This window comes from Perca flavescens, chromosome 20 (genome assembly GCF_004354835.1).
Source record: "Perca flavescens isolate YP-PL-M2 chromosome 20, PFLA_1.0, whole genome shotgun sequence".
Lineage (NCBI taxonomy): Eukaryota > Metazoa > Chordata > Actinopteri > Perciformes > Percidae > Perca > Perca flavescens.
The window spans coordinates 27,691,223-27,719,121 of record NC_041350.1 but is presented as its reverse complement, the minus strand read 5'-3'; the positions used below and the strand labels follow the sequence as shown (position 1 = coordinate 27,719,121).

Genomic DNA, 27,899 nt, shown 5'->3' with positions numbered 1-27,899 from the left:
TTGTGAGCAGCTTGTCTCGAGCTGCAGATGATGAGATAGGGCGGTATCTTCCATCGCACATTTTTATCAACTCCAGGAGGGCATCATCCAGTGTGTCAGCAACCTTTCCATCTTCCAGAGAGATAACCACCAGGTATTTTAAAGCCTCAGCTCCAAAGTGTGCCTGCAGTATATCTACCATTCTTCTTTCCCTCTGTGTGTAATGTCCACCTTGGATCAGCAGCAGAAATGTACTGATTCCATCTGTGCAAGACTTAAGGCAGCCATCTATTGCCTGGCTGATGCCCTCCTCTGTCATGTCGTGGGTTTAAATCTGCGTAAAGAATGCTGACCAAGCGACCATCCACTGTCAAGTCGCACACTTGATTTGATCCCAGAAAACTAAAGGTTAACTTGAGAGGTTTATCCCCTAAGCTATCCTGTTGCAGCGCCTTCATATATAGGACCATTCCTCCACTGTGGATATGACCACCATCATCTGCTTGGTGGTAGTTTTAACGTCTGCCAAACAACACAGTAATGACTTGTCAATGAATTGTAATTAATATTGAGTGCACGCACACACCAAGTTATAGTCAGTATTACCATGTTTTTTTAATAGTAGCTAACACTTTTTCTAATAATATGACCGCAACCCAACTGCATGTGTTATTTCCGGACCTTGCAAACATTGCCTTTGTATTGCAAATTAAATTAGCATTGAATGTGTAGGAAAACACAAATGTATGTAAAAAAGAATGACTTAGTGTGCAACATGTCTTCAGGTGCTCTCATACAGGTCTGCTTTATCCTAGATCCTTGCCAGCTCAAGACAACACCTGAAACAGGGTTACAAATAAGATGCTTCCTGAATACAACATTTCATGTGTGACCCCCAGTTTTGATTTCGAGGAAGTGCATTCCACAGCACAACCTTGAATAAACAAGATACTTGTCCAGCGCATCTCCCTCATTCTTCACATCATGCTTGAGTTCTACGAAGAAGCAGTAGGCCAATACCTTTAAACCAAGATTCTGTGTTCATGCCAACTGTAAAACACTCTCTCACATACACACACACACACACACACACACACACACACACACACACACACACACAAATAAATAGAATTACCATTGTGTACCTATAAGGATACAAATGCTTGTCGAGGGAGAGGTACCCTTTTGACAGACAACTGTGCACCTTTCAGTACCAGTACATTTTTGTACCTTATTTAATTCTACCACTTGAAACTGCGTGAATGTGAGTACATTTTTAATATGCCAGTGTTTCAAAAGTCATATTTGAGGTGAAAATTTTTAAACTGAACCAATATGGGAATTTGCAAACTCCTAATCAGTCGGCCTGATTCAGTTTCCTTTTCCTACCTGACTCTATTAAGTTGCTGCCCTCTACATAATAAAGCCTGTCTGAGAGGCATCCTGTGATTGTTCCTTGTCTGCATTATTGCTGAATCAGCCTCACTGCAGACATCCATCACATCTTAGTGATATGAGTGACATCCAAGATTAAATGTGAGCCAACGTCCAGTAAAACTGTACATTTCTGACAAAAAATTAAATAAAATCTTTCTGATGAATTAGCTCCTCGATTGCTTTCTTTATCTTCATATTAAGAAACGAAAAAGAAAACAAGAAAACAAGTACAGCATGAAATTAATAATTAATGTATTGCAAGAATATAGCTGAGATTACTGAGCGATTGCACCATCTCCCTGTGATGCTGAGCGCGGCTGTCTGCCGCTATCAAAACGGCCAAAAACAAGGCAGTACGACAGCTTAAAATGGGGGAAACAGTCTGGTAAATTCTGATAATTTTTTTTTTTGTTAAACGCTTAATTCAGCAAGTACAAAATATGGTGTTACATAAAGCACCTTTTTAGGAAATTATAATAATTAGTGCTAATATTTTTACTATTTCCCCCAAGTATTATATTGATACTCTGGACGCCCCTAAATATCAAATGGTTTGCTCCGTTGCTATGCTATCTTGTGTAGACATTCTCCAGGGTGATGATGAAGATGTAGCTAGTTATTCAGCCTGAAAATACATAACATTAACGTTGTTCGGTTTGAAACGTAAATTGTGTGTAACGTAACCACAATTGCAATGGCCGGTATAAGGAGAGTTAACGGGAAATTATCGGGAATCAACCCAGCTGTCAGGTAATGTTAATCTCGAATCGTGTATACAGAAAACGCCTCAGTGAAGCTGTCAAGCTAACGTTAACCTAGCAAACGTTAGCGCAAGCCGTTATTCTTCGACGTTTTAACGTCAGTTATAGTTAGTTAACCGACACTAGTATCAGTAATTCTAACGTAAGCAATGATTCTAGCCAGCTATAGGTTCGCTACATTGTCAGTATTATTCAGCTGGTTAAGTTATGCTACACATTAATTTAGCTAACGTTAACGGTGCCATTCCTAGATATTCCCTGCACATCACTCAGTCAAGTAGCTAGCTAGCTACGTTAGTAGTGACGTAAGCTAACGTTAAACCGTTTGGCTCAACATTCACCTAAAGTTAATGTTAGTAACTGAAGCCATGACTAGCTATATAGCAGATACTGTATATATACATATATATATATTCTTTTTATTGTGATATTTTCCAGTTGCTGTCGCCTGTGTCAGGTTCAGTCTCTGCTATACGAAGGTGGCACTGCCACTCCTGATGGCATCCTGTGCTCTCTTGGTATGTTGAGTTGCAAGCTTTTTAAAAAAAAAAGAAAAATCTGTAACCTTTATATCTTTATCTGGCCTGGTTAACCGCACTGCCAACTGCTAAGGCTGGAGGAAGTACTTTTTCAGAACAGATGGTGAATCATTGTTTTCGTTTATTTTAGGAATTGACAGCAGATATAATGATGGGTGCACTGAGCTGGCGAAGTATCTGTTCTATGGACTATATGGAAGAAATCAGCTGAATCTGGAACATGTCCTTGAGGAATTTCCTGAAGAAATGCTGGATGGTGAGTTTTTCAAGTGTTGTTCACAGTGTTGCAATCATATTTTATGCCTGCATTAGTTTTTTATATTTTCTTTCTGACACAATGCTTGTCTGCTTTCCAGATGTAATCCTGTTGATCAAGGCAGAGTGTGTTCATCTGTACTGCAACCCAATGAACTACAGTTACCTGTTGCCCTACGTGTCCCACTGGAGGAACCTGCATCTTTACTGCATGACAAAGGCAGAGGTATAAAAGCCCTCTCACTCCATTAACAGGCTTATCATTTCTTTTAATTATAGTTCCTGTATTCATGTAGGAGTAGGAACTTTATCAAGAGTATGTAGGCATGTTGATGTATACACCTGGCTGCGATTTTAACCCTTGCAAGCATGGTTCAAAATAAGCCGCATCTTTGAGCCAAATGCTGGTGAAATATGGAAGTGGCTGGCAGATTTGCTTCACTCACCAGCTAAAAAAACAATTGTAATCGATTGAGTGGCTGGTAAAATTTGATCGTTCACTAGCCATTTGGCTGGTGGATGAAAAACAGTACATTTTGAACCCTGCTTGCAGGTTACTATTTATTTTTTAGACACTTTCCTATTAGACCTGTGTGCTTATATGTTATACCTTGTCTACACAGGCTGCACAATGAAAGCAGCACATTCACTTTCACCAATGACATAGTGTTTTCTAGTTTTTACCACTGTACCTGCAATGTGTGCACAAGTGTATAGGTCTTTTAATGTAATGATTGCCACATTGCTGAAAATTGTAAATATGGCCATTTGTAGCAGTGTTTGTAATTGTCATTCCATCCTGAGATTGAGTCATTTTCTAAGTTGTCTGCCCATGCAATTTTCTCACCTCCACACACAGTATGAAGATGAGGAAGCAGCAGAGGAATTCAAAATCTCCAGTTTCGTCACAATGGTGCAGGACTGCTATCGTATTGGAGTACCATACAGCTCCCAGGGTACATTTCATCACATTTTAATCTTCACATTCATTCACTACACATATGTTAAAGAGATAGTGAAAAGCATTCACAAACATGACATTACATCTCTCAGTAAGCTGGAATACAATGTAGTTTCACCTTCCTAACAAGACATACTTTTAAAATATAATTACAACAACAACACAGGTAATTGTACATGTACTTGCTCTACTGTTACTTTTAGGACACATCCAGAGGTTTGATATGTTTATGATGGAAAAGTGGCCCCTGATTCAAGCTTTTGCCCTGGAAGGCATCGGTGGAGGAAGCTTTTTTACCATGAAATACAAGGTACCTTCAAGCAAAATCAAAAAAAATAAAATATTTCTTAAGCTCTGAAGTGTTGCAAAATTTAATAATATATAAAAAGGATTTGTAGCACTACGTTGTACTTGTGGTCCTACACTTCTTGTTTCAGCTTGTTTTATATATTCCTGTTTTCCCAGCTAATGGACATGAGTGAGAAGCTGTGGCAGGTTTACAACAGACTCGACCCAGTGTCCCTGGATAATCTCCTCACAGAGGTAAGACTGAGCCTCTTTTTTCATCTAAAAATTAAAAGGTTTGGCAAGTGTTTCAAATACCTTTATTTGTCATCTTGATGTACGTGTATATTAGAGCTCTCAGTCTTCCTCTATAATATCATTCAAATTTCATTTGTTATTTTTTTAAAATATTCAAATAATATTTGAATATTAAATGCTCAAATGTAGCCTGTTATTAATATGTACTACACTGCTCAGGCTTAGGCATTGTCAATGCAACTATAAGCATGGGGTTGTTGTTACACGTTCTGTCCACTAGAGGGACTTCCAACATCAGCCTGGCCTTAAAGGGGATCTACGTCATGGCGCATTGCATTTCTGGCAAGCCGCTCTCTGTTTACATTATATCCCACCACGAGCACACAGCGACAAACCCAAATCAACAGAGAACTCTGTAATGAAACATTATATAACAAGTGTATTGAAGCAGCTCTGTTGTAAAGGCTAACGTTGCTCGGTTAGCACAATGACATCACGTTAGAAAGCACAGCCAAAACAATTTGTCATAAAGTAAACAATAGTGTTAGCCATGATGCTAACGGCATTGCTAACAAAGCCAAATGGTGCTGTCACTACTATTTTAGTGATTTATAAGCAACCTGTTTCTTCCAGATTGTCATGTTACTGAGAATACAGCTGTTAGAAGGTAATATATGAAGTTGAAGCTAACTCTGACAGCTGTAGGGCAGCTAACATTAACTTTAGCTGTCTCCATGAAGCTCCCAGCTAAGCTCCTATAACCCAACACAAACGAGCTAACTATGGATAACATAAGCATTTTGGCTCGGTGGATGTCGATTTTAAAGTCATGTTAAAACTTGTCTGTGCATGGTCTAAACAAAAATCAGCCTTGGTCATTCGGTAAAACCAATATAGTAAATGTTCAAATTGAATAATGTTTTTAATAACTAAAGGAACTACAATTATACAAATATGAAGCAGATTTGGCTATTTTCTTTTCTATATTTCCCCTTTTTTCATTTCCTTGTGCAATGTTTTACTTGCATGTTGAAGGTTTTAGAGAAGTCCAATGAAATGATTACATTTATGAGATATGTTATTTCATATTTCGTCCGTGTTACACAATATATACTATCGCAACATCAATGTCAAATCAGGTTTGTTCATGAATATTTATCCTCAAATTAATAATTTAAAATACAGTCATGGTCAAACCAAATGACTCTTTTGGTGATGGTTTGTCTGTATTGTAAAAAATGACAGAAGCTGTGTTAATTGATTGCATAAACCACAAAATCTCATTGGTTTGTTAACATTAATTAATCAAATGAAATAATGTTAAAAGGTACAGTAAAAATGTCCCTATTGTTAAAAGCAGTTGAAGTAAAATGAATTGATTTTAATAATGAAGTGTTTTAGTCAGTCTCAAGTGACATTAATATTTCCTGGCTGAACAATAGTTATATTTAGTATGTGGTATACTGTATCTAGTAAGTGGAAGGTGTTAACATGATCATTCAGTATGATTTACTCTTAATATATGTTGGTATTGTTTGTTGTATTTTAGGACTTGGTTAACTTTGAGAAGCAGTGGAGTGGCTTTTTCTCCAGTATGGACCTGGAGAGCCATCTGTCCATCTTGGAGCTATCTGAAGCACAGGCAGGCGAGGTACGATTATTGCAATATATGTTCCTACAAAAACTAGGTGGAGTGGACGGCAAAAGTGACTGGAAGGAGATCAAGTCAATGTGTGCTTACATGACTACTTTTACATTTGTTGTGAACTTTATACTTTGCGTGCGTGCACATGTTTACAACAAATGCACATGCAGAGTATTGCGACTTTGAGTCTGTAAAAGCGCTATATAAATTCACTGTATTATTATTATTATTATTATTTTCAAATGGCATTGTTCAATGTCTGGTCCTAGTAGTCAGCAAAGTGTACTTTCTGCATAAAGTGTATTCTCATCAATCCATAGGCGTTCCGTACATATTACTCTCATGGACTGATCTCAAGCAACATCACAGATAAAAGGTATTCTTGTTATTCAACAGTGTCTTAATACTGAAATGATGTTCCTCTGTAGACTTGTGGTTTGAAGAACGGAAAAATACTATTGGGTAATCAAATGTTCCTTCATTTCAGTAAAAGTCAGCAGCCCTTTGTGTTGTTTGGGAAGCATTCCTCCTCCGAGGATTTGGAGAGTTATTCGTTCAACTTTCCCTCCGAGAGTCATCAGGTCCGCAACACAGGACATCTGGGTTCTGCAGCCAGACACATGGTAAAAAGTCTGAAATGGGAAACACTGAACTACTTTCATTACAATAGCGTCCCTATTAATGGCCTGGCACCTGTCAAAGTGGTTAGTATAGTAGAAGAACTGCCAGTGTAAATACTTTTCAGCATTTCAAATAGCATTGATGTATTTTATCTATTATGTGTGTTTTATGTCTTTAAACACGCATTTTTCAAGTTAAAGAGGAAAACTGGCCTGCAGCACCTCCCTCTGAAGTAATTTGGTACAACCAGTGGTTTTCAGAGGAGTGTTGACAAATCATCTTAAACATCTCAGGGAACATGATCACTGATCCTATGCAGGGGTTTTTCCCTGGTTAAGGTGCAGCAACAAGCTGTTTTGGGCAGCACCTAAGCCTAATGAATGTATCTAAAGGTAGAGATGCACAGATTACAACTTTCTAGGTCGATTCCGATTTTCTTTGAGTTAGGCCAGCCGATACCGATTTTAGCCGATTCCGATTTCAGTTTTCTAACCACTTAACAGCACACACAAATATACATTTTTTATCTTTTCTTTAATAGAACATTTTGCACAGAACATAGACATATTTTTTAACAGATAATGGATCACAAAATGGATCATAAAAGAACTATATAAATTACTCATGGTGTGGGAAATTCACACACATCTAAAGAGCAATGTTAGAACCATTTCCTTCTTTTCACATCCAATATCCAACTAAAAAACTGTGATTTTGGTTTTTGGTGTCGTCCCTCCACGCCCTACTTTTTCCTTGCAGGTGTTGCAAATTGCAAACTTGTTATCTTCTGCACACACGCTGAAGAATTTCCAAACAGCTGACATGTTGCAGGTTAATTCACGCGGTTCCCTAATGTGTGAGAATAGCGCGGACACACGCTTCACACTGCGAGCGGTACGCACGACACACGGCGGAAAAGTTGAGAGAAAGGAAAAAGAGACTGTGCTGTCGCGTCCGTGTGTCCTTGAGAACTGTAACTCGTTTAACTTATGTTGTCAGTTAATTGTAGCATTGACCGGCATGAAATCGGCATATGTCAGACTGACCTGCCGGTCACCGGTCATGGCCGAGCACTTGAAAACCAGCCAATTCCGGTCACCGGCCGGTCTATTGGTGCATCTCTATCTAAAAGACTTTTCTCAAATCTAATGATTGAAGTTGGACTTCTTTAGAACATTTTGTTGTTATGCTTTTTAAATGTTTTTTATTTATCTGCTCTAGATTTTCCAATGTTTTAGACACCGATAATAATAATAATAATAATAATAATAATAATAATAATAAGATAACAGATAAATAATAAGGGTCCAAAATGATGTGAAAAAGAGACACCACTGACTACAAAAAGACGGCATATGACCACAGGGACCCAAAGAAAACCAAAATGACCAAAGCGAGACACAAAACTACCCCAAAGACAACCGAAAAAGGAGACACAAGATGACCACAAAAAGAGAAAATCCCACAAAGACCGAATGTATGGGGGAAATTATTTTAATTTTTTTATTGAAAAACATAACATTTTCTTGAGGAATGAGGCCTAAGCCCCTCGCCAAATACGGGCACTTAAGTCTTCCACAAAACTAGGGAAAACACTGCTATGTTTCCTGTGTCATTTGTGAACATGCCATGATTCTATCTAACAAATTAAACACTTTTTTTGTCCATTAGATTCTGCAGTGTGTGGCTCCCAAAGGACCTCTAGCCTGCTCTCGAACCTATTTCTTTGAGACCACCCACACTCCATATCTTGGTGAGGTTTTACTGTAGGACTTTGCTTATTTAATATTAATCAACTGCACATTTGTTTTTAAAGCATATTTTATTAACCCAGGGTTTCAAGCTATATTAACTAACCCTCTGTCAGAATTGTTTGTGTGAAATGTTACTTTGCATGAAGTCAAATGCAGCGTCCAGAAAGGTCTTGCCTGGGGTTAAGTGTAATATGAGAAGCCTCTTCTTTGTATTGTTAGTATATCATTTATTTACACTCGCTGTATTTCACCCACAGGAAATCAAAACACAGAGCAAAAGAAAACAGAAGTCTTGTAAGTGATTTAATTTTGCCTCTAATAATCAATATTTTTTCCCTGAAGGCTAGTGGCTGGCCATTGTTACATGTTAAAGAATGTCTGAATTAAAGAGTATGTTTACTGTTTTGTTTATAGGCTTTTGTCACAGATATATTCAGCTGCTGTTCAAGCAGTCCTTTCAGGAATCAAATGCTACTCCTGTACCTCCAGTGCTACCAAGGTATGAAAAAAAGGGCACCTATTTTAACATTTATCTTTCAACATGTACTTTAAAATGACAGAGGCCTATACTACGAAGCAAGATCTGGGGTTACCGAGGTAAGTTCAGGTTCAACCCAGGGTTTTGTGTATCACGAAGGTGGGTCACTTGTTACCGGATTACATCGGCATGGTAATTTATGCTGAACACCTAACCTGCTCAAGCTCAGAGATCAACCGGTATGAAAGCACCGCCTACTGACCAATCAATACTCAATTGAGAACGGCGTCACCATTCTTAGAAGATCCGGCGGAACAAGGTGCGCGAGACCAACAAAACCGGTTAACATTCCCTGATGGGTATTTTTATGAAAGATATAGATTTTCAGCGTATGAAATTACATATCTTTGTCAGCTTCTTGAGCCGTATGTTGCCAATGTGACAAATCGGATTGAATTATGTTTTTATATTTATTTTTTATTTGCTCCCAGGATCGCTTACCACTGCCAGGATGGCAACTGAAATAATAGGCTAAAGCAGCGACAGTTTATGGAATGCGCAAGTGTAATTATGGTCCGATCTTGTTGTGCCTGACTGATGGGGCAGTGATATTGATAAGCCGTTGCAATTTTTGTATTACGTGTCTGTGTTCTTCTTATTTCTGTAGGATTATCGTTTGCTCTTCTTGTGTAAAATACGCTCTGGTAGACTTGTCCATGTTTGCGATTGGTCAAATGGTCCAAACACCGCCCCTTGTACAGTATGTGAACGCACTTGTCGCTAGTTTGGGAAACCCTGGGTTGATTGAACAAATTGACAACCACCGTCGTGTCACACCTTATGTGGGACCGCGGTTGTTAGGTTTGGTGAAGCAGGGTAACAGAAATAAATCCAGGGCATGGTGATCTTGATTTGTAGTATTGGCCTCAGATTCATTATAGCGTGTTTATTATTGCAGGCTAAGGATGTAGCAGAGAACACCTTTCTCATGGCTTTGGACTCGATGAATTTAAGTCTGTACCGCAGTTCTCTCAGGTACAGTTTGATTTAGATTTTTTTTCACCTCTGTGTGAGCCTTCGGCCAAGCATGAAATGTTTTGTATGTATTGTTTGAGGTTTGATTCTATGTTTTCTCTCCTCAGGTCCAAATGTGAATTCAGCATTCAAGCAGTGAATATGCAAGGAAGGTAAGTGTTAACAAGTCCTTAATGAACATTTGCAAGCATTTGTATTTTCTTACACAGCTCCTTGAAAATGTAATTGTCTTATTTGAAAAGGAAAAAAACATACTACATTTTTGTAAAAATGTGATTTCAGATCTTAAGAGCCTGTTTTATTTTTGTTTTCAGGATCATTCCCTTGATTGATGAAGAAAGCCGTTATGCAGTTAAAACAGTAAGTTAGAGAAGTCTATTGTTTTTTGCTTGACCAAAGGATAACAATGAAATGACTTCAAATGAAAAGTTTTTATTTTATTTTATCCGCATTAATTCCACTTTTGTTTTGAAGGCCTCCATGACTGTCCGTGACATCCCAGACTTGCAGTGGGATAGGGGCGACCTGGGCTCTGTGGTCTTCTCTGAGTCCTTCTTGGAGTCCAGCATCAACATTCAACAGAAAGGTACAATATTGATTTGATTAAGTCTAAGTAGAATCGCTGATTAAGTCCACAAAAGAAATGTGATTTACATAATAAGCAGGACAAATCCACATTTCACCGTTAACAGAAAAAGGCAAAAGTAATTTTAAAACAACAGAGCACTGGTCTAAAAATAGCCTATTTCCTTCTCTGAGGATCATATTCTTCATTTATCTTCTTTGTTTCTCATCATTTGGCTTTGTTGTTTGTGCTGCATTTTAAACAAGTGTGTTTCTCTCCTGCAGATGGCACTGTGTCCTCAGACAGCTGCTACGCCATCCTGACTACAACTGTGCCTCGATATGCCTGCTGGCTGGTATGTATGGGGCTGAAAATCTATTTCAGATCAATTTGTAGATTTTCTTTACAGTTTAGGTTTCCCAAAACACACATTTTTAGTCTTCTTCTATCCAGAAAGCATGTTGTCAAAAGTCTTGTGGTCATGTTGTTTTTAGATGGAATCTGATGTCAAGGAATCTGAGCAAGCCCAACATCTTGCTAAGGTAAGTTCAGAAGCATCATGTGTCCGCTGCAGTGTATGAATACATGTTTATGTATGTGCATGTAACATCATCACTGAGATTATGTGTTTTAAACAGAAGGAGGAAGGCACGTGTTTGGGAACTGCTCTGACTGTAGCAGATGCTGCGTATGTGTTCTCCAGCAGCCAGCTCTCCACACCTGAAGAAGGTGACACTCTCCATTAATAATAACATTTCTGCCATGTAGTTGATATTTATATACAGTAACTAGTAAGTTACTATGCTGCTGTGTAATCTTTGATTCTTAGATTTCTAACTCAACTGTAAAGTCAACTTTACACCACCCTGTGAATATGGCTATGGTTAAAAGTCTATTTTATTGATTCACCATATTCATTTGTGTTTGATTGATTTGATTGAAGATATATTTTCATATATTTTGGCCAATGTCATCCCTTACGTGACAATGAGTTGCATCATTTTTTTTAAATATTTCTTTAAATGTTGATCCTAGGAAAAATAATTTTCTTCTCTGAGGGACTCCTGTTTATCCATTCTCAATACGGAACCTTTACCCTGTCCAAGGATCACATCAGCACCATCAAGTTCTATGCCTAATGGTTTGATATCTTATGGGTACCGCCTCGCAACTGGTGGTTTTCCATTACGTGGTATGTGTGATGTACTGTTTTTTTAGTGTCAGTCGAGGTTCCAAGCGAGCTGTGACGTGTGTGTGATTGGGGGAAAGAAACGTCACTGACCACTGTGAGCGAGGGCATTTTAAATAGTTTAAGCGGTGTTTTTGCTGCCGGAGGCTCCAGAGAGCTTTCTCCGTAGCATACAAGTTGCCTAATGGTTATCTGGTGCCTGGTGTGTGTGTGATGATGTGTGTGTGTGTCGAGCGTGTGTGTGTGGGGACTCTAGAGTCATATATATATATATGACCACGGTGGGAAATCTGGAGCAGTAAACGTTAACTATCTCTTTGATATCATGTTGTTTACGGAGAACCAGGAAATGCGTCGGGGATATGTCAATGGGAAAGCAAGCTACTAAGCCACGCCCACGGCAGTCGCTATGACGACCAGCCACGCTGAGGCGATACTAAAATCTGCAATCTAATTGCGATGTTACGATTAAATTTTTTTTTTTTTTTTGCTAAAATATTGCACCTTCTACGATTATGTTAAAAATAAGGTGATAAAAAATAAATGAAAGATCCACTTAAAAAATGGGACATTTCTGCAAACAATCTGTGATATGTAACATTATTCCAGCCTTTATCTTATGAAAAAAAAAACGTAAATATAATAATGAAAAGAGAAATAAAAAATGTTAAACCAAATGTTAGACCAAACATTCAATTAAATATTTCACATTTGATTAATCACGGTCTTCACAATTAAATAATCACTTTCTTCTAATCACGATTTTGATTTGAAAATGATTAATCGTTCAGCCCTGTTTTCTACCCAAGATCTATTTTGTTGTCACATTAAAGACAGTTCTTTACTTGCTTCCCTATACTTGTTGTAAAGTGTGGTAAAACATATAATATGGATCCATGTGCAATAAAATTTCTGGTTCCAACTTGTATACAATTTCTGTGTCTTCTTATTAACAGGACTCCAGTGCTGTGGCATCTCTGCTTGTGGAGTATGAGAGCAGCGTGCTCCCACACCTTCCGTTCCCTCTCCACAGCGCCGACCATTGTCTGGTTTTTGCTCTCCAGCCCAGGTCAAAGAGCCACAGGGCCTTCTACTCCAAGGTACGGTCTTTAGCCAGGGACTCTGACAGGGTTTGAGTCTAAAGAGGTACACATGGGGCATCTGATAGATCACAAATCTGGCCCCTTGCAAATTTTGATCCGACCCCTATATCAATTTAGTACACAATAACTTTTTTGTTTGCCCATGTAGTTTTTTTCACTTTTTATGTTTTTGGCACATTTTCCAAAAAATATTATGCTTTTCGTGAAGTTTTTGGCACATTTTCCAACATTTTTGACGCTTTTCACGAAGTTTTTGGCGCTTTTTAGGGTATTTCTACTGCTTTTTTTGTTGTTTTTACTTTTTTTAAGCTTATCCTGACGTTTTTTGGCATTTTCTTCGACATTTTTGACGACCAAACTGTAAGTGACAGGCTATATGAGACATGCAATAATACATAAAAGCAATAAACTATACATGTTTGGCCCTTGATGTGATTCTCATTTTCCAGTGTGGCCCTTAATGAAACTGAGTTTGACACCGTGATTCAGTCTCTACATCGTGCCTGTATAACATTAATCTAAGGATTTATTTATAGCAGTGGTAAACGTAGTAAGAATCAAATCGGGACAAAAGCGTCCCAGTACTAGTGTTTATCCCAGTTTATCGGATGTTCTTTCAGGTTTTGCTGCGACTAAATTCTATACAGTAATTTTCAAAAAATACATGTGAAGTATTTATGACAGATTTCTTCTTTTTTTTGAAGGATGAGTTGTGAATGAAATATAATTTGGGACATGATTGTATAACTTCTTCTTCACTTTAAGCTCATTAAAGATACAGCTCCAGTTATATGAACCTTATCTCTCTGCAGGTGTTGTCAGTGTGGCAAAACTCTAAATCTGGACTCACTCTGCAAATGGTGGACCAGAAGCACCTGACCTGCAACCAGAAAAACATGTAAGAAAACTGTGTCGTCTTTACAATTTAAGATTAGTTGTCTGTATGCTAGATTCCATTAGAAATCTAATTTGATCCAATAAGATCAATTAAAAACAAATCAAACCAAATACACATAGGTTTTTGATAAATTCTGACACAATGTTGTTGAATTTTCCCAATTTGTTTTAGAAAAAGTGAAGAAAAAAAAAAACATTTTAATATGTTTTACCAAGCCCCTTTCTTATCATGTCACAAGATTTTGAGATTGTGATTCTGTTAAAACAATGAATCAGTCTTCTTGATGCTATAAGGTAGGCATGTAAGGTCTATCCAATGAATCACAACAAAGAAATTGTTATGACTTTATTTTCCTCTCAGGCACACTAAACTGCAGAAGCTACATGACAGTCAGGAGCCGCCCGTGGCCAAACGCAGGGGCAGCCTAAAGACCTCATACTGCCAGCTGCCAGACCAGGACATGTTAGTACACACTCAAGTCACTCAGTAGAGTGCTTCACAGTTTGACCAAACAAGTAATAAAACCTGATGCTAGGTATTGCTTCATCGTGAGTATGTCTTCCCAAAATAGAATCTAAGCCTGTGTTTCTTGATGCAGTGTATTCATCACTGGTGACCATCCACACTTCAAAGGTCTTTAAATAAGATAATGAAGCTTCATTATCTGACCCACAGTGCACACATATTCTTTTTTTTTTTTTTTTTTGCCATTATAGCTAAAACAAAGACTACCACATGCAAGGATAACTCAGCTTCATGGTCTTCCCAAATCTGTCACCTGGTATAATTAGATGTACAACTGTTTTAACCCCAAATAACCCTACCATACATAAATACAGTATTCATCGCTCTTTTTTGCACAATTTTGCATTATCAGTCTTATTTATAAGCGCTCTATTCTAGCAGAGAAAAAAAACAGATTTTATGTTTTTATATAAATGTATACTGCAACAACTGGAGCAAATACGAGTAAAGCTTGATTTATGGTTCTGCGGAGGCTCCACGCAGAGCTTTTCCCATAGTCTACGTAAGTGGCTTGAAGATTAAACTTCACATATCAGTGCGTGGGTGTGTGCATTGAGCCGGCGTGTGTGTGTGGGGAGTGTGTGGTAGAGCGAGAGAGAAAGTGAGAGAGTGACGGCGATTAGCTTGGGAGCGAGTAGCGACTCTACAGTCATAGTGAGAAACAAATTGTCTCCCCTGTGCTTTCTGATCATGGTGGGAAATCTGGAGCAGGAAAAGTTAACCCTCTCCTTGATTTCATGTTGTTTGTGGAGAAGAAGAACCAGGAAATGAGTCGGGGGAAATGCAACGCTTCCATGCCACGGCCGAGCGACGTGCGTCGCCGCAAGGTGTAGTTACATTTTTCGGGAGGTGCACGTCAGGCTACGGCGTAGGGTCGAGTCTCCACGTCCCTACGTACGTAGCCACGGCGTCGATTTAACGCAGAAGTATAAATCACGCTTAATGAGAATAAACGACGTGACTGGTACGTCTTAGCTGTAAAATTAAAGCACTCACTTTCGTGCATTACCTTACATACACATGATCGGTCCCAAAATACCTATTTTATGTAGTTGTGCCTGTGAGTTGTAACATCATTTCTGCTTGCTGATTGTTTGGTTCTGGTCTCTTTGCCAGGTTTCTTCAGCACTTTGCCTTGAGTAGTATCGGTCAGGAGCCCATTCTGTATGACCACCTGGGGGTGCTCTTCCCCTCTGCAGAGCTGAGGGATCCAGTTAGCAGTCAGGGAGACAAGGTGAGCATATTAACTAAGGTGCAGTGGATATTCCTCATTTGTAAAAATGTATACAAGAAAAAGGAAAAAAAAACCTTCAAAGAATTCTTTCAGATAAAATTTAAATCTGATGTGGTCTTTTTTTGTGTGTGAAAAGGTTGTCATTACCATCATCACTGGACTACCGGGAAGCCATAAGAAGAGACTGTGCAACTTCCTGGTCCAGTTGAATAAGGAACAGGGAAGGTGAGAGAGATTTTCATCCAACAAGGTTTCTTTGGTTTCATTTTTGTTTCTGTTCCATTTGTTGCTCTTTCTAATCTCACATGTGTTATGGCTATTTCATAGTAATGAGAATAACAAAACCAAGTACAAATTGATTTTCACTTGATCCATAGGTGGGTGGTGTACCAGCCTGATCCTGACAGCTGCAACAGCTTCTCAGCCTCTCACCTGCAGCAGTATTTGTCCAGCTTCCTGGAGAGCCAAAGAGGCCCAGGAGGCAAACCCCGTCTGTTGGTGCTCTCACCTGGGTAAGAAAGCCCGCCGATCAGCTTGATACAGCTTGATACAGCTTGGTACCGAAAAAGTCAAGACTTCAGTTGATCCAGTAGAGCAGAGCTGAGCTAAATGGTTACATTCCAAAAATACCTCAGTTTGAAAATGTTATCTGACATTTATCATTTAATGTCTTGAATACTAACAATTTCATCCCAGTACATAAAACAGATCTTAGCATCTGTACCTTATGAGTCTTTAGAGTATGTTGCAATATTCAAACCTAACAATAACAGTGTTTGAAGAAAATACTTAATGAATTTATTGTTGTTTGTCAGTGTGAAGTTGACTTATTCATTTGTAAATGTTAATATTTGGACAGATACACAGATGTTCTGGATGTGGTCCAGGCTGTGCTTTTCCACCCTGACCCAGTTGTCCAAGCGTGTTTCACCATCGGCGCTGTCACTGCTTGTGTGGACCCCCTCGCCTCCTGTATGGAGCACAGGTGAAATTTCAGTAGATAAGTCTCAACTCTGCAGCTGTTAAAGTAAAAATAAAACAATCTTTGGCTGCCATAAGTGATTTTTGTCACTCCAATCACTCCTATAGCACAATCCGCTATTCTGCTATCTTCCAAAAACATACATTTTACATTTCACTAAAAATAGCTTCCATTTGTTCCTAGCACAGTAGGTTTGCTTATATTTTTTTGTTTGCTACCACTTTATGCTAGTGTCATGTTTTGGCCTATTTTGCAAAGTTAAAAAGGCTAAACAAGCTAAAACACACTAGTAACAGAACCTGACACTCTAGTTGAGGTTTTCACTTAGTTATGCTTTCAAGTAACATATGGACAGTCCAGATGATGACAGACAGGGCCGGATGTTGATAAATTGTTGAAGCACCAGAGGTTTCCAGGACGAGGTTACATGACACTTTTAGCTATTGAAACTCAAGGCTGGGTCCCTTTTTACAGAGAGGGATCAGTCCTACATTTAATCTCACTCTCCTTTTGTTACAGGCTTTAGATGTAGCTTACAGAGTTTCTCACTGTCGGAGATTGACTGAGCTGCTCCACATAATATGACATACCACTCTGGGTAATAGGTTGTTTTCCACTAGACAGCCTAGCTGCATTGGCCAGAGATACTTACATACAGATGAAGTCAGTCTAGATGGTCTGGTTTTTACAACACTCTTGAAAGAAACTACTGCTCCTGTCTTTCTTCGCCAGAATTTTAATTGAAAAGCGAGTAGGTGTTATAACAAATGCTGGAACTAGTTGAAGTATAACAATTTGTCACATTCAAAAATACTAGAGCATATATGCAGGAAGAAAAAATCTACCTGGAAACTCCCACAGTGAAACTCCCAATAAGGTGATTTCTAGCAAATTGAGATTTAATTCTGAGTTATTATTAATACATCTTAAACCTGTTTTGTATCCTGTGCTGTCATCATATTGTGATGAGTCTCCTGTCGAACTCTGAAGTCCTACTTGGCTCAGCAGTGGAAAAATGTACTAATAAGAGGTTTAGTTAGCAATGTGGTTAGCACTGACTTTTCCATGTGAGGCATCTTCAACAAGCCCCCCCTATCACTGTCCTTTGCCAAAGATTGTGTGGAGATGTGTGGACCCCCACTATGGCGCTAATTGGGTGTGGTTAGCCCAGCTTAGGCCTGACCTGCCTGTCAACCCCCTCAACATAGCCCTGTAATCCCCTAGGTCCATGTGCGACCAACACCCCCCTCCTCAGTGAAGCTCATCAGTCAGTCATGAGCCATTCTTTGTGATGAATGTAGACAGTTCATTACATCAGGACAGGAAAGATAAATGCCTTTCAAATTGCTGATCCCCCAGCCTGCAGGCTCGCTAAGAGCTGCGGGGAAGGGTCTGTGGTGGCTGGAGGGGCTCAAAAGAGTTATTCAGAGAGTGGTGTATAACAGTAATCGATTTGAGAACTCAGGATAAATTATTTTGAGATTAAATGAGATTACAGAAAAGCTTTCACATTGGTCGGTTTCCAGTCACAGTCATGATGTCACCCTATGAGAAATGCCTCACGATTGATAACCGGATTGCTAGCCTAGTGCCATAACATGGAATTATCCTGTTTTATTACTGCACAGCTTTGGCAAGCACCCATTATTCATTTATATCATTTTTGTTAGTGATGATATATGTGGAGCAAGACATGGGTTAAAATAAAAAGAGACTGTGAATTAAATAAATTAAAACACAGCTCTTATGTGTGTGTCACTCAGGAACAAAACACCTTGTTTTCAACATAATCTATCCACAATGCTGCAGTGACCATCTCAGTCAAACTAAATTTGCATTTGACTGATGGATGGCACTCAGTCCTCACCCTGTACTCAAGTATACTGTATATTTAAAGTGCCCCATAAAAAACTCTCTCTGTTACTAATGTCTGTGCCCAAGCACTGACTAAGTGAGAATCTACTGAGCATGTGTGACTCCCAACAAAGATGGAACAGAAGTGAGATGTCTCACTCTGCAGCTAAAACAGAGAGAGCTCAACACACAGGGTGAAAAGAGGAGCTGCAGCAATGTGCAGTACAACAAAAATATGGTGTTTTTTGAAAATTAAACCAAGTAAACCTATTCTGGTACAACCTCTAAATTAAATAATGAACCTGAAAATGAGCATAAAATGAGCACTTAATAACGTAACTTCTTCTGTCCCTTGTCTGTCACTGCAGGTTTGCATTTCCTAAGCTGTTGGAGCAGTGCAGTCAAGGTAAGTCCTGTCCTGTCTGCCTGCCTGTCTGCCTTCCTGTCTGTCAGAAAAATCCCAATTTGGGAAGTCTGCTTGGAGCTGTTAGGATGAGCAAGAAGCAACCAGCACAGTTTAATCTGTCACATAATTATTTATTATGCCTTTTTATATCTTAGCAATCATTTTGAAGGAATCAAAAGTAAATTTCCCTAATCGTTTAGCTTGCAGCAGTATTACCAGTAAACCAAACCCAGTGTGAAATATAGTGTTTCTGCTGTGGCTACACGTACGGGATTTTGTTTTTTCAAGAAAGTGAGCCAGTTTCTCTCGGAATTCATATTTCCTTTTTGCGCCTCTTGTATGTCAGGTATTGTGAGTACAGTGGTGTTCACTGGGCTGACAGCAGAGCAGAAGCGCCCTCTTATGCAGCATGTTCATCAGTTGGTACGCTCTGCCAACCCCACCGCAGCCTTCATACTGGCAGAGAAAGGAGCTGTCACCAGGTAGGCGCCCACAGAAGCATGATCAGTGCCGCAAACAGTCAATTAACTGCTTTTATCTTTGCCTAAAATATTCAGTCTATAGGCTACATTTTATTCCACTTTATGAGTCTAAGTCTGAATCAGTTGGGTCAGAGCACGGCTCGGTTTGAAGAGTAATGTGTCATGAACATTTCCCAATGCATTCTGTACTTAAAGAATATTTCATTTTTGTAACTAAAACCCCATTTTGGCTAAAGTATATTTAAGTAGTTATGTGTTTTTTTTCATGAATGTATTTGTACAAGTTAAGTATCCCATATAATTCTGTATTTTTTTTTTTTTTTTTTTTTATCAATTAGGAATGAAGATGTGAATTCGATATTATCTGATAGCAGCTTCAATGAGCCACAGATGCTGAGAGCGCGTTATGTCCTCTACCCTGGATGGTAAGACCCTCACCCTGTGTCCCTTTCTACTGGTTGTGACCTCCGTGTGTCCTCCTGGGTACACACTCAACCTTGTAGCCGCTGAGCGACAGATTGGCGTTGACTCCTGCCTCAGTCCTGCCTCCCCTCCCTCCCTGAAGTGTAATTGCCACTCAACTACAGTGGTGGGGGTATCTGCTGCCGATTGCTGTAAATCCCCTCAGGGCATCTTGTGTTCTATCACCAGCTGCCTGCTGGCAGCACAGGAACAAGCTGTTGGTCATGCAGTTGCCATGTACACAGAGGGGGTATCCTTCCCTTTGGACTAGGTCCATTCAGCCTTCGTGCCTCAGTGGTCAGCCTAATATGAACCTCTGCTAAATCCTCCTCTCAGATCATACTCTGGATATCTGGCCAGTCTGCTCTTTTTGATTTACTCATCTTCAAGCTTTATTTTGTGTGTATGTGAGTGCGTTTGAAAGGCTTCTCACATGTCCTAACCCTTTTTTTACCTGCTGATGAGAGTATCTACATTTACAGATTTATCATCCACTTCCACAGTTTTACCATCAAAATCACAATCACTGGCCTATTTCCTGTGGGCAGCTGGTAGAGTAAACAACTTTCCAGCCAAAGACAAAATGTAGCACAAACATTTGGCTTGCTCTAGACTTAACTTTCTCACCATTTGTGTAATGTGCATGTGTTCTGTGTTTCAGGTGCAAAGGGCGATTCTTTTCCGGTTCTGGGTCTCTGGTCCTCACCCAGCAACGTCTGGCTTTCAAGCGGCCCCTAGAGAGGCCTCTATTTGTCACCCGCTGTAAAGGTGAGACCGAAAGGAATTCTCCCCCTCTTATTTTGACTCTTACATGTGACAGAAGTTCCAGATATGAGCTGGCAGGGTTTGATGATTATTACATAAGCCGCCTTTGCCTCCAAATATGGAGACAACTGAGGTCTCAAAGTAATTGTTCGCTGTTGCTGTGAAGCAATCTGTGATCCCTAAGGATCCACTTATGACATCTTGCTGCCAATGTTGCTTTTCAGAACATTTATATTCTAAACAATTTATTTCACAGTACTAACTGCTAAAACTCTCATCATGTTTCTGTAGCGTTGAAGTCATCACTAAGACCAAGCCCCTTCCGAGGAAATGTGTACAATGTTTGGGGAAAAGTCCGATTTTCTGGTAGGAATAACACATTTTCATTTTATTTTTGTCGTAAAAAAATACAATGCCACTTCTGCTAACTTTTTGAAATTTCAGATCAGATTTTTAATTCCAGAGAACTTTGAACTTTGTTCAGCATTACTAAACAAATGTGACTTCTTTTCTATAGTAAATATTTAACCTGCATTTGCATTTCCCAGTTTTGGGAATTATTAGAAAAAAGGTTGCCCTCAAGGCAGGCAAGAAGCTCCTGACGGTAGGAATATTGCTCGGTTGTTGCTCTGGTGTCTGGTGTTTAGAATTCAGCTCATAGTCCACTGGTTTGGTTTCCTCCACATAGTTTTTTCTCACTCTTCTTTCATTTGGAGACCTGTGTAGAGTTGTTGCATGAGGAGAGAGTGCAGGTGTCTGTGAGGAGATGTGCAGAGAATGTGCAGATATTTTGTAGAGAGCCTGGGAAGATACAGTAGTATGGAACGAATGTGGAGACTGTACAGTACCATCCTTATCCTAATACTTGCATTCCCTTGGTGTCAAGTGTGTATCTCAGTCACTGTCTTTAGGGTAGTGTATCATTTACATCACTTTATATTTAGTTATTTTTTACTTTCTTTTATTTTTTTGTACTTAGCTGTTGCACATTCAGTACATATTTTATATTAAGTTAGGACATATTTGACATGTTTTATCTTTTTACCACACACGTGAGTTCTGTGAGCCATTTTGGGAACAGAGAGGTTGTATAGATGTTAAAACATTAACACCCCTCCGACAGCATGTGGTTGTTTCCATATGGAGCTGCTGAACTGTAGCAGGTGTAGGATTGGGCATTGAGAACCGGTTCCAACTTGGAGTCGTTTAAAAAAATTCCAATTCCAATTGAAACGTTTCTTTATTGGAATCGTTTCGAATCCGATCATCGGTTCCAAATTCAACACGCGCAAGTTTCGGTTTCCGTAGCGGCCACCGTACTTTCAGGTGCTTGTTGTGTTGCAGCCATGGAGCACAGTAAGCAGCACTCTGAAGTGTGACTTTATTTTTACTTTGAAAAAGCGGTAAAACTGTAAATCACCATGGAATCAAAATGAAATGTTCCTGTTATCTGTGATATAAGCATGTGAACCGTTTCAACTCCACCCCTCAAAGAATCGGAATCAAAAGGAAGAATTGGAATCGGAATGTGTTAAAATCAAAACAATGCCCAACCCTAAGCAGGTGTTACACAAGGTGTGAACTGTATGTGCGACTTGGATGTGACTTGCTCATCTCTGGAACCTCCAGACTCAGACCAACTAATGGAGGTGAGCTACAACACAGTGAGCGGGAGCCTGAGCATTGTCCCTCTGACCCCGGGCCCCAAAGACCCCACCACGGCCTGCTTCCTGATCTTTGATGGTGTCGGCCTCACTGAGGATGGACTGAAGGACTGGCTCCGGCTGTGTGCCAAGCAGGTAGGCGTTTAAATAGGCTTGCTGTTTTTAATGGCAATACACACTGAGACTCATGTATAGATCTATGATGATTGGTAACATCAGTCAAGTACTATATAAGAATTGTTGTGTAATCACAAGGCTGTTGTTTCTGTTTGGTGTTTACAGAAGCAGACAAAGAAGCCTAAGAAGACTAAAAGTACTTTATCGCCACAAGAAATCAAGAGCATACACGTGAGTGTGTTTATATGTATTATTATAATATCATTTTAATTTTACCTGTGGGTTTTGTGTGGACAAAACAGCATTAAAGCTTGACTATGGGCGATTTTATGAGCGCGCACCTGCTTTGTTTGTACCTATATTGAATTACTAGCATGCACGCAATGCACATATGCACTTCCCAGCTGCTGGTTTCATGCTTGGTGGCTGTAAGAAATTTAGCAGATGCAACTGGCAAAAGATGGAGAAGAACACTTCTAGTTGATCTAAATAATGCAAGTTTCAAATTATTAAAATGTATCAACAAAAAAAAACTTGCTTTGCAAATACATGTGGAATGAAATGCGTTCAACACATTGTATAGGCCCCAGGGATACATGAACATATGCTTTCTGATAAACCATGAATGTAAGCATAATTGTGTTTGTTTACAAGAAACCTCCACAGGCTACCTTTACTTTTATTGTCCATGAATGCCACAGGAATAGCAAAAAGTTTGTTTGTTTGTCAAAAACTTTGACTGAACTTGATATTATATGTTCTTGTTTAGATGACCAGGCACCTGGACCCACTACCACCAGGCTTCTTTTACAACGGTTATCAATACGTTGACATCTTTGGAGAAAAAATGAACTTCCATCCCTGTATCCTTTTCCAGCCTATTCTCATGAACTGCTTGTACGTATAGCTAAAAAAAAATGCACTGTAATTCAAAATAATTCTACGTATTAATTATTGTAGGCCCCGGATTAATGTTTGCTGTAAGGCAACGTCTTCTACTGCCTGTAGTTAATTATGACCGGAGCAAAAAAATCAGCGTAGGAAGGAGGTCGGAGTGGTGGACGACACAGGACTCGTCCACCACCAGGAGTTGTTTTGGTGTATAAACTTAACTGTCAAGTACGCTACGTAACGGTGACCAGTTGCCATTTCCCAGTTGCCATTTCCCAGTTACCTTTAGGTACATATACTTAACTGTCACGTAACCAGTGACCAGTTTCCGTAATTTCGTAAGATATCATACAAATTGTGTTGCATAAGTTTACGTGCAATATCATACGAACCCCTTGATGAGAATACGTTGCCTTTTCATAGTGGTGACTATTGTAGAACCTCAACTACTGTACATCTAAGTTGTCACTCAGGCTTGGAATACTGGAGGATTTTCATATTTCAAAGGCTAAAGAAAAGAAAGAAACCAGTGCACTTAAATCAGCTGTTTAACAAAAGCGTACCAGGTGTTGATACAGTTTGATGTTAGTCAGTTTAGTTAATAAAAATCCAGCTCTGTGTTTGATAAGTCATAGAAAATGTGTACAGTTTATTTGACAAATATAGATAGAAAGTTAACTTTTTTGAGAGCAGTGATTGTGAATCATTGTGCAGGTCTGCTTGCATCTATATTTACTGTTGTCGTGGTGATTGTGCGGCTGTTGCCCTTACATTGCTTTTACCACAGACATGGAAGAGTTTATTAAAGAGTACCTCGCCAAGGCCAACAGAGAGGTCGAGCAATTCAACAGTAAGCTGGAGCTGCAGGGACAGCCTGACCTGTTTGATCCATGATAGAATCTGTCTGTATGTCCACTGCCTCCATCTGTCTTATTTAACTCTAAGGGGAACCACTGTGGGAGGGACAGGGAGGGCTCCAGGGCTACTAAACACTCCACTAGAATGGTCAATGTGTGGTCACACCACATGCATCTGCAGACGCTGCTGCTAGAAGTCCATTCATTATCTATGTACTATGTCACTTTGTTTCCTAATTTGTGTCCAAATGAGCTTTTAAAAAATGACATCACCCATCCAAACCCGTTACACATGACATGGCCTTACTTCCTACTACAACACCACTAACTGTACAGTTAGCACTTTGGCGAGTTAGGTATTATATTTATCAAATGAAATTCGACAAATTGATGTGGTCACTTTTTTTACACAATTAAGACAGGTTTGTCAAGAGATGAGAGTTGCTCACAACTGCAGACAAATCTGCAACATAACGTAACACAAGACTCCATCTTTAAACCAATGTGATTACGCCCCACTAAGCCTGCAAGCTATGGGACTTTCACAATTGAAGGGAATTTCCAACTGCACACTCCTACAGCAAATTAATGCCTCTATTTCTGGACAGGCATGGATAGCCGTGTGATTCTGGTGTGCTCCCTGGTGGGGTTTCTCAAGAATCGCTCCTCCTCTGTTGTCACCCAATCCATGGCCCACCTGTTATCTTGTCTGCGTGCCACGCTGCAGCAGTGGGAGTGCTTGGCCACAGGGCTGTAAACATTGGACAGCCTGTTGGCTGCAGACAACTGATGAATGATGCCATTAATCACATAGCTAAACACCGTCCCAGTGCTTTATTTTAAGACTCCTAAAGTGAATCTAATGAAAGTGCAGTAAAGCAGATTTCAGTCCGTGCAGCAAAGTGTTGTAGTTATAAAACAGCCGAGGCCGTCGAGAAGCATATTGAATCACTCAAACAGAAACTTTATCTGAAACCACTGTGTTCTATTCATTATGCTGCTAGTTAAGAGTGAGAAACCAGGTAGACACAAAGTTAAGCTAAGCATCACTGCAGCCAGGTGTGGATCACTAATTTCGTCCTTTTTGTCAAAATGTTCATTTGTTGTTGCATTTGTTATAGGTGTGAACATTCCCACGTTTTTTGTTTTTTTTAATCTTTTGGGTAGGTAAAGGGGGAAAATGAAATAATCTGGGAAAACCTAGATTCAATTCCCTGTTGGGGTAAACATGAGTAGAGCCTTTAGTGAAAAGTGATAAGGCTTTGTGTTAGCGGTGTAATGTTGCGGAGAATCAGACTTTATGTCCTGTTTAAATGAGTAGTTATGCTACTGTTTGCTCTGCGTTCGTGTGTCACACTAATGGCGTATGCATGTCTTCCTCTTATCAGGGTTTCTACACAGGTTTTGAAAATCTATTGCTTAAAATGTGTTTGATTGGGTGGACAACCAGTGCAGTCATTTGTACAGTTGCATATTTGGGTCGTATAAGACCCACTAAAATTTTAAGTTGGTATATCTAAACAAACCAAGCATTTCAAAGTGAAAGCTTGGTATATAAGTGGGATTTAGAAGTTATAAATGTGTAGGAACCCTGCTACATTCTCTGGAGATGTGATGGCTTTCATTCATTATGGGGTCAGCAGTGTAACATGCATAGTAATTCATCTTTGGGTCATGTGGCGCTAAGTTTGTCTCGAGTAAATTGATACTGACAAAGGAACATTAAAATGTTCATACAATTGTACACCTAGTACTGCTACTACAACAGTAGAGTATATTGCATTGGCCTGTGTTCACTTACTATACCAAAATCATTAATGAGTACTCTGAGATTTTTACCATCTTGCTAAGAGAATATTTTAAACCCAAAATCTAATTCCTTAGGAGACGGGGGAATTCTTGCTAATGTGGTAAACATATATTCACCGTTGTTGGGTTTCTTGTCTAAGATATTTTTAGATCACTTGTGACCTCAGTGTATTTTGGGTTGCCGTTTACAACACTGGCTATGTCGTGTTTTTACATGTCTATCAGTGCTGTCAACAGCCAGTAAAAATCAATACTTTTGTTTTCAGCAGACCGAGAGAGAGTGATAACATTGTTAGCAAGTTATTCCCCCTCTGCCCCCACGGTAGTATCTACAGATTCAAATAATCCTGATGTGAACTCGGAGCTGACACTGCTGGCCCCATCCGTCCTCTCAGTAGAGTCCACTCTAATGATCTAAACAAGCCATACCATCTTATGCTAGATGTGCCACTGTCTTTTAGAAGAATCATCTAATGCATAGGATAGCACATAACATAGCAATGAAGTATGCCTCTAACATGTATTACCCTGGCATGTTCCAGCCAGCAAGAGTTACTCAAAGTTACTCATTCCCTTATCTCCTCTCGTACACTCCTTCTCTTTTACTCTATAAAAAAAAGTGCAATTGTATCTTGTGTCTTTATATATTGTACTTACAGTACCCTCAAATAGCTCTTTAAGGACAAAGCAAAGAATTGAGCTGCTAAATTCTCAGTCTCTCCCAGCTTGTGTTCTGTGAGCTAATGGATTCTGGCTTTGAGTGCTTGTAGCTCACACTAAACAACAAGTGAAGGGTTTTGTGCAAAATGAGATGCCACTTGAAAAGAAAAAGCTTTACCTCCGCTTACAAATAACAGATGGAACATAATGCAAACAGATTACAGTGCTTTTTTTTTTTAAAGTGGAGCATGATAGTATGTAACATAAATCCTTTGTTGACAATATAACTGTTGTTTGAGCTGGGTCCTCTGTTCAGCGTTTCAGGGATGCATTCTCAAAGCAGTGTGTTGTGAGCAACAGTTGCTGTCGCTCTGTAGTTATGTAATACTGCAGAGAGTTACCTTGATTGACAGTGAAATAGTTGTGAGGCTGACGTATGAAGGTTCCACAACTTTGAAAGCTGTGACACATGTCAAAGAGAACCGTGAAACTGAAACTATAATTGGCCAAGAGACCAAAGAGTAGTCCTTAAAGAGTTGAGGGTTATGTAAAATGTTTGTGATATTTAAATCAAATTACCACTTACACATATACAAAAATACATGTCTACACTATTTTGCATGTGTTGAGATGTCATGTGAATATAATTCCACGTATTTTATGACAAAAATTGCCTTTCACCAAACTGGTACAACAACAAAGAGAAAAGAATCACATTTATTTTACGTATCTGCTAAGAATTTGAATTACCTCGAAAAAACGACAAATAGTATTTTTATAAGACTGTGAATTGAACATTCTAGGTGCAAGCAAAATGTCTCCTTTCGCACAAGCTACAAAAAGCAAAAGCAGATGCAATTTTTTTGTAGGAAAAAAACTCAAAGAGAATCTGAATGGTCGTGAGATGTCAGGTTTTTCTGATCCAGCAGTGCCTTGGCTATACGGCTAAGAAAAGCAGAGATTAAAGCCGCATTCAGAGCTCCATCCCTCTCCCTGTCACAGGCAGGGAGGAGGAGTTGTCAGGCGAATATCTGCCCTTCAACAGTGTTGGTGAAAGGGATCCATAGAGTCGTTCTTTAAAGCAATGTTGTTGTTTTTACTAAGTCAGAAGGTAAAGTAGGCAATGTCACACAGGGGGGAGGCCGCTGGAGGGCTCAGGGAGATTCAAGTATTCTTGCAAATTAACCAAAAAGACGTTGGAATACGGGCTGGGTACCACAGCAAGTGCTGAAACCGGTACAGTTTGTTTGCTTAAAATGTATTCAGGCTCAAAGTAGTACATTTCTTGGTTGCTTATTTTCATTTGGTACATGGACAACATCAATTCAACCGAATGATATCAAATTCATTAGCTGGATGCCAGCCGAACTTTGCTCCGCCCACAACATTTGAAGTCGGGAAGTTCAGTCTGGACTTGATCCGTTGTGC

At 39.4% G+C, this 27,899-nt stretch overlaps 1 protein-coding gene across 1 annotated transcript; it reads left to right on the top strand.

Annotated features, from left to right (window-relative positions):
* The first annotated feature begins 1,989 nt into the window (after window positions 1–1,989).
* On the top strand, window positions 1,990–27,899 carry dnaaf9 (dynein axonemal assembly factor 9). The gene is made up of 37 exons (XM_028565861.1): window positions 1,990–2,166; window positions 2,616–2,695; window positions 2,847–2,972; window positions 3,073–3,197; window positions 3,831–3,927; window positions 4,136–4,242; window positions 4,398–4,475; window positions 6,025–6,126; window positions 6,441–6,496; window positions 6,608–6,743; window positions 8,413–8,494; window positions 8,753–8,789; window positions 8,910–8,994; window positions 9,932–10,008; window positions 10,116–10,160; window positions 10,323–10,368; window positions 10,483–10,594; window positions 10,858–10,928; window positions 11,068–11,115; window positions 11,212–11,302; window positions 11,609–11,706; window positions 12,719–12,862; window positions 13,678–13,763; window positions 14,124–14,225; window positions 15,405–15,522; window positions 15,659–15,747; window positions 15,900–16,034; window positions 16,382–16,507; window positions 18,727–18,764; window positions 19,111–19,246; window positions 19,585–19,671; window positions 20,370–20,476; window positions 20,765–20,839; window positions 22,103–22,272; window positions 22,420–22,485; window positions 23,024–23,117; window positions 23,933–27,899. Exons 1-37 carry the CDS (start codon window positions 2,111–2,113, stop codon window positions 24,037–24,039), a joined length of 3,435 nt encoding a protein of 1,144 aa, XP_028421662.1. The 5' UTR covers window positions 1,990–2,110; the 3' UTR covers window positions 24,040–27,899.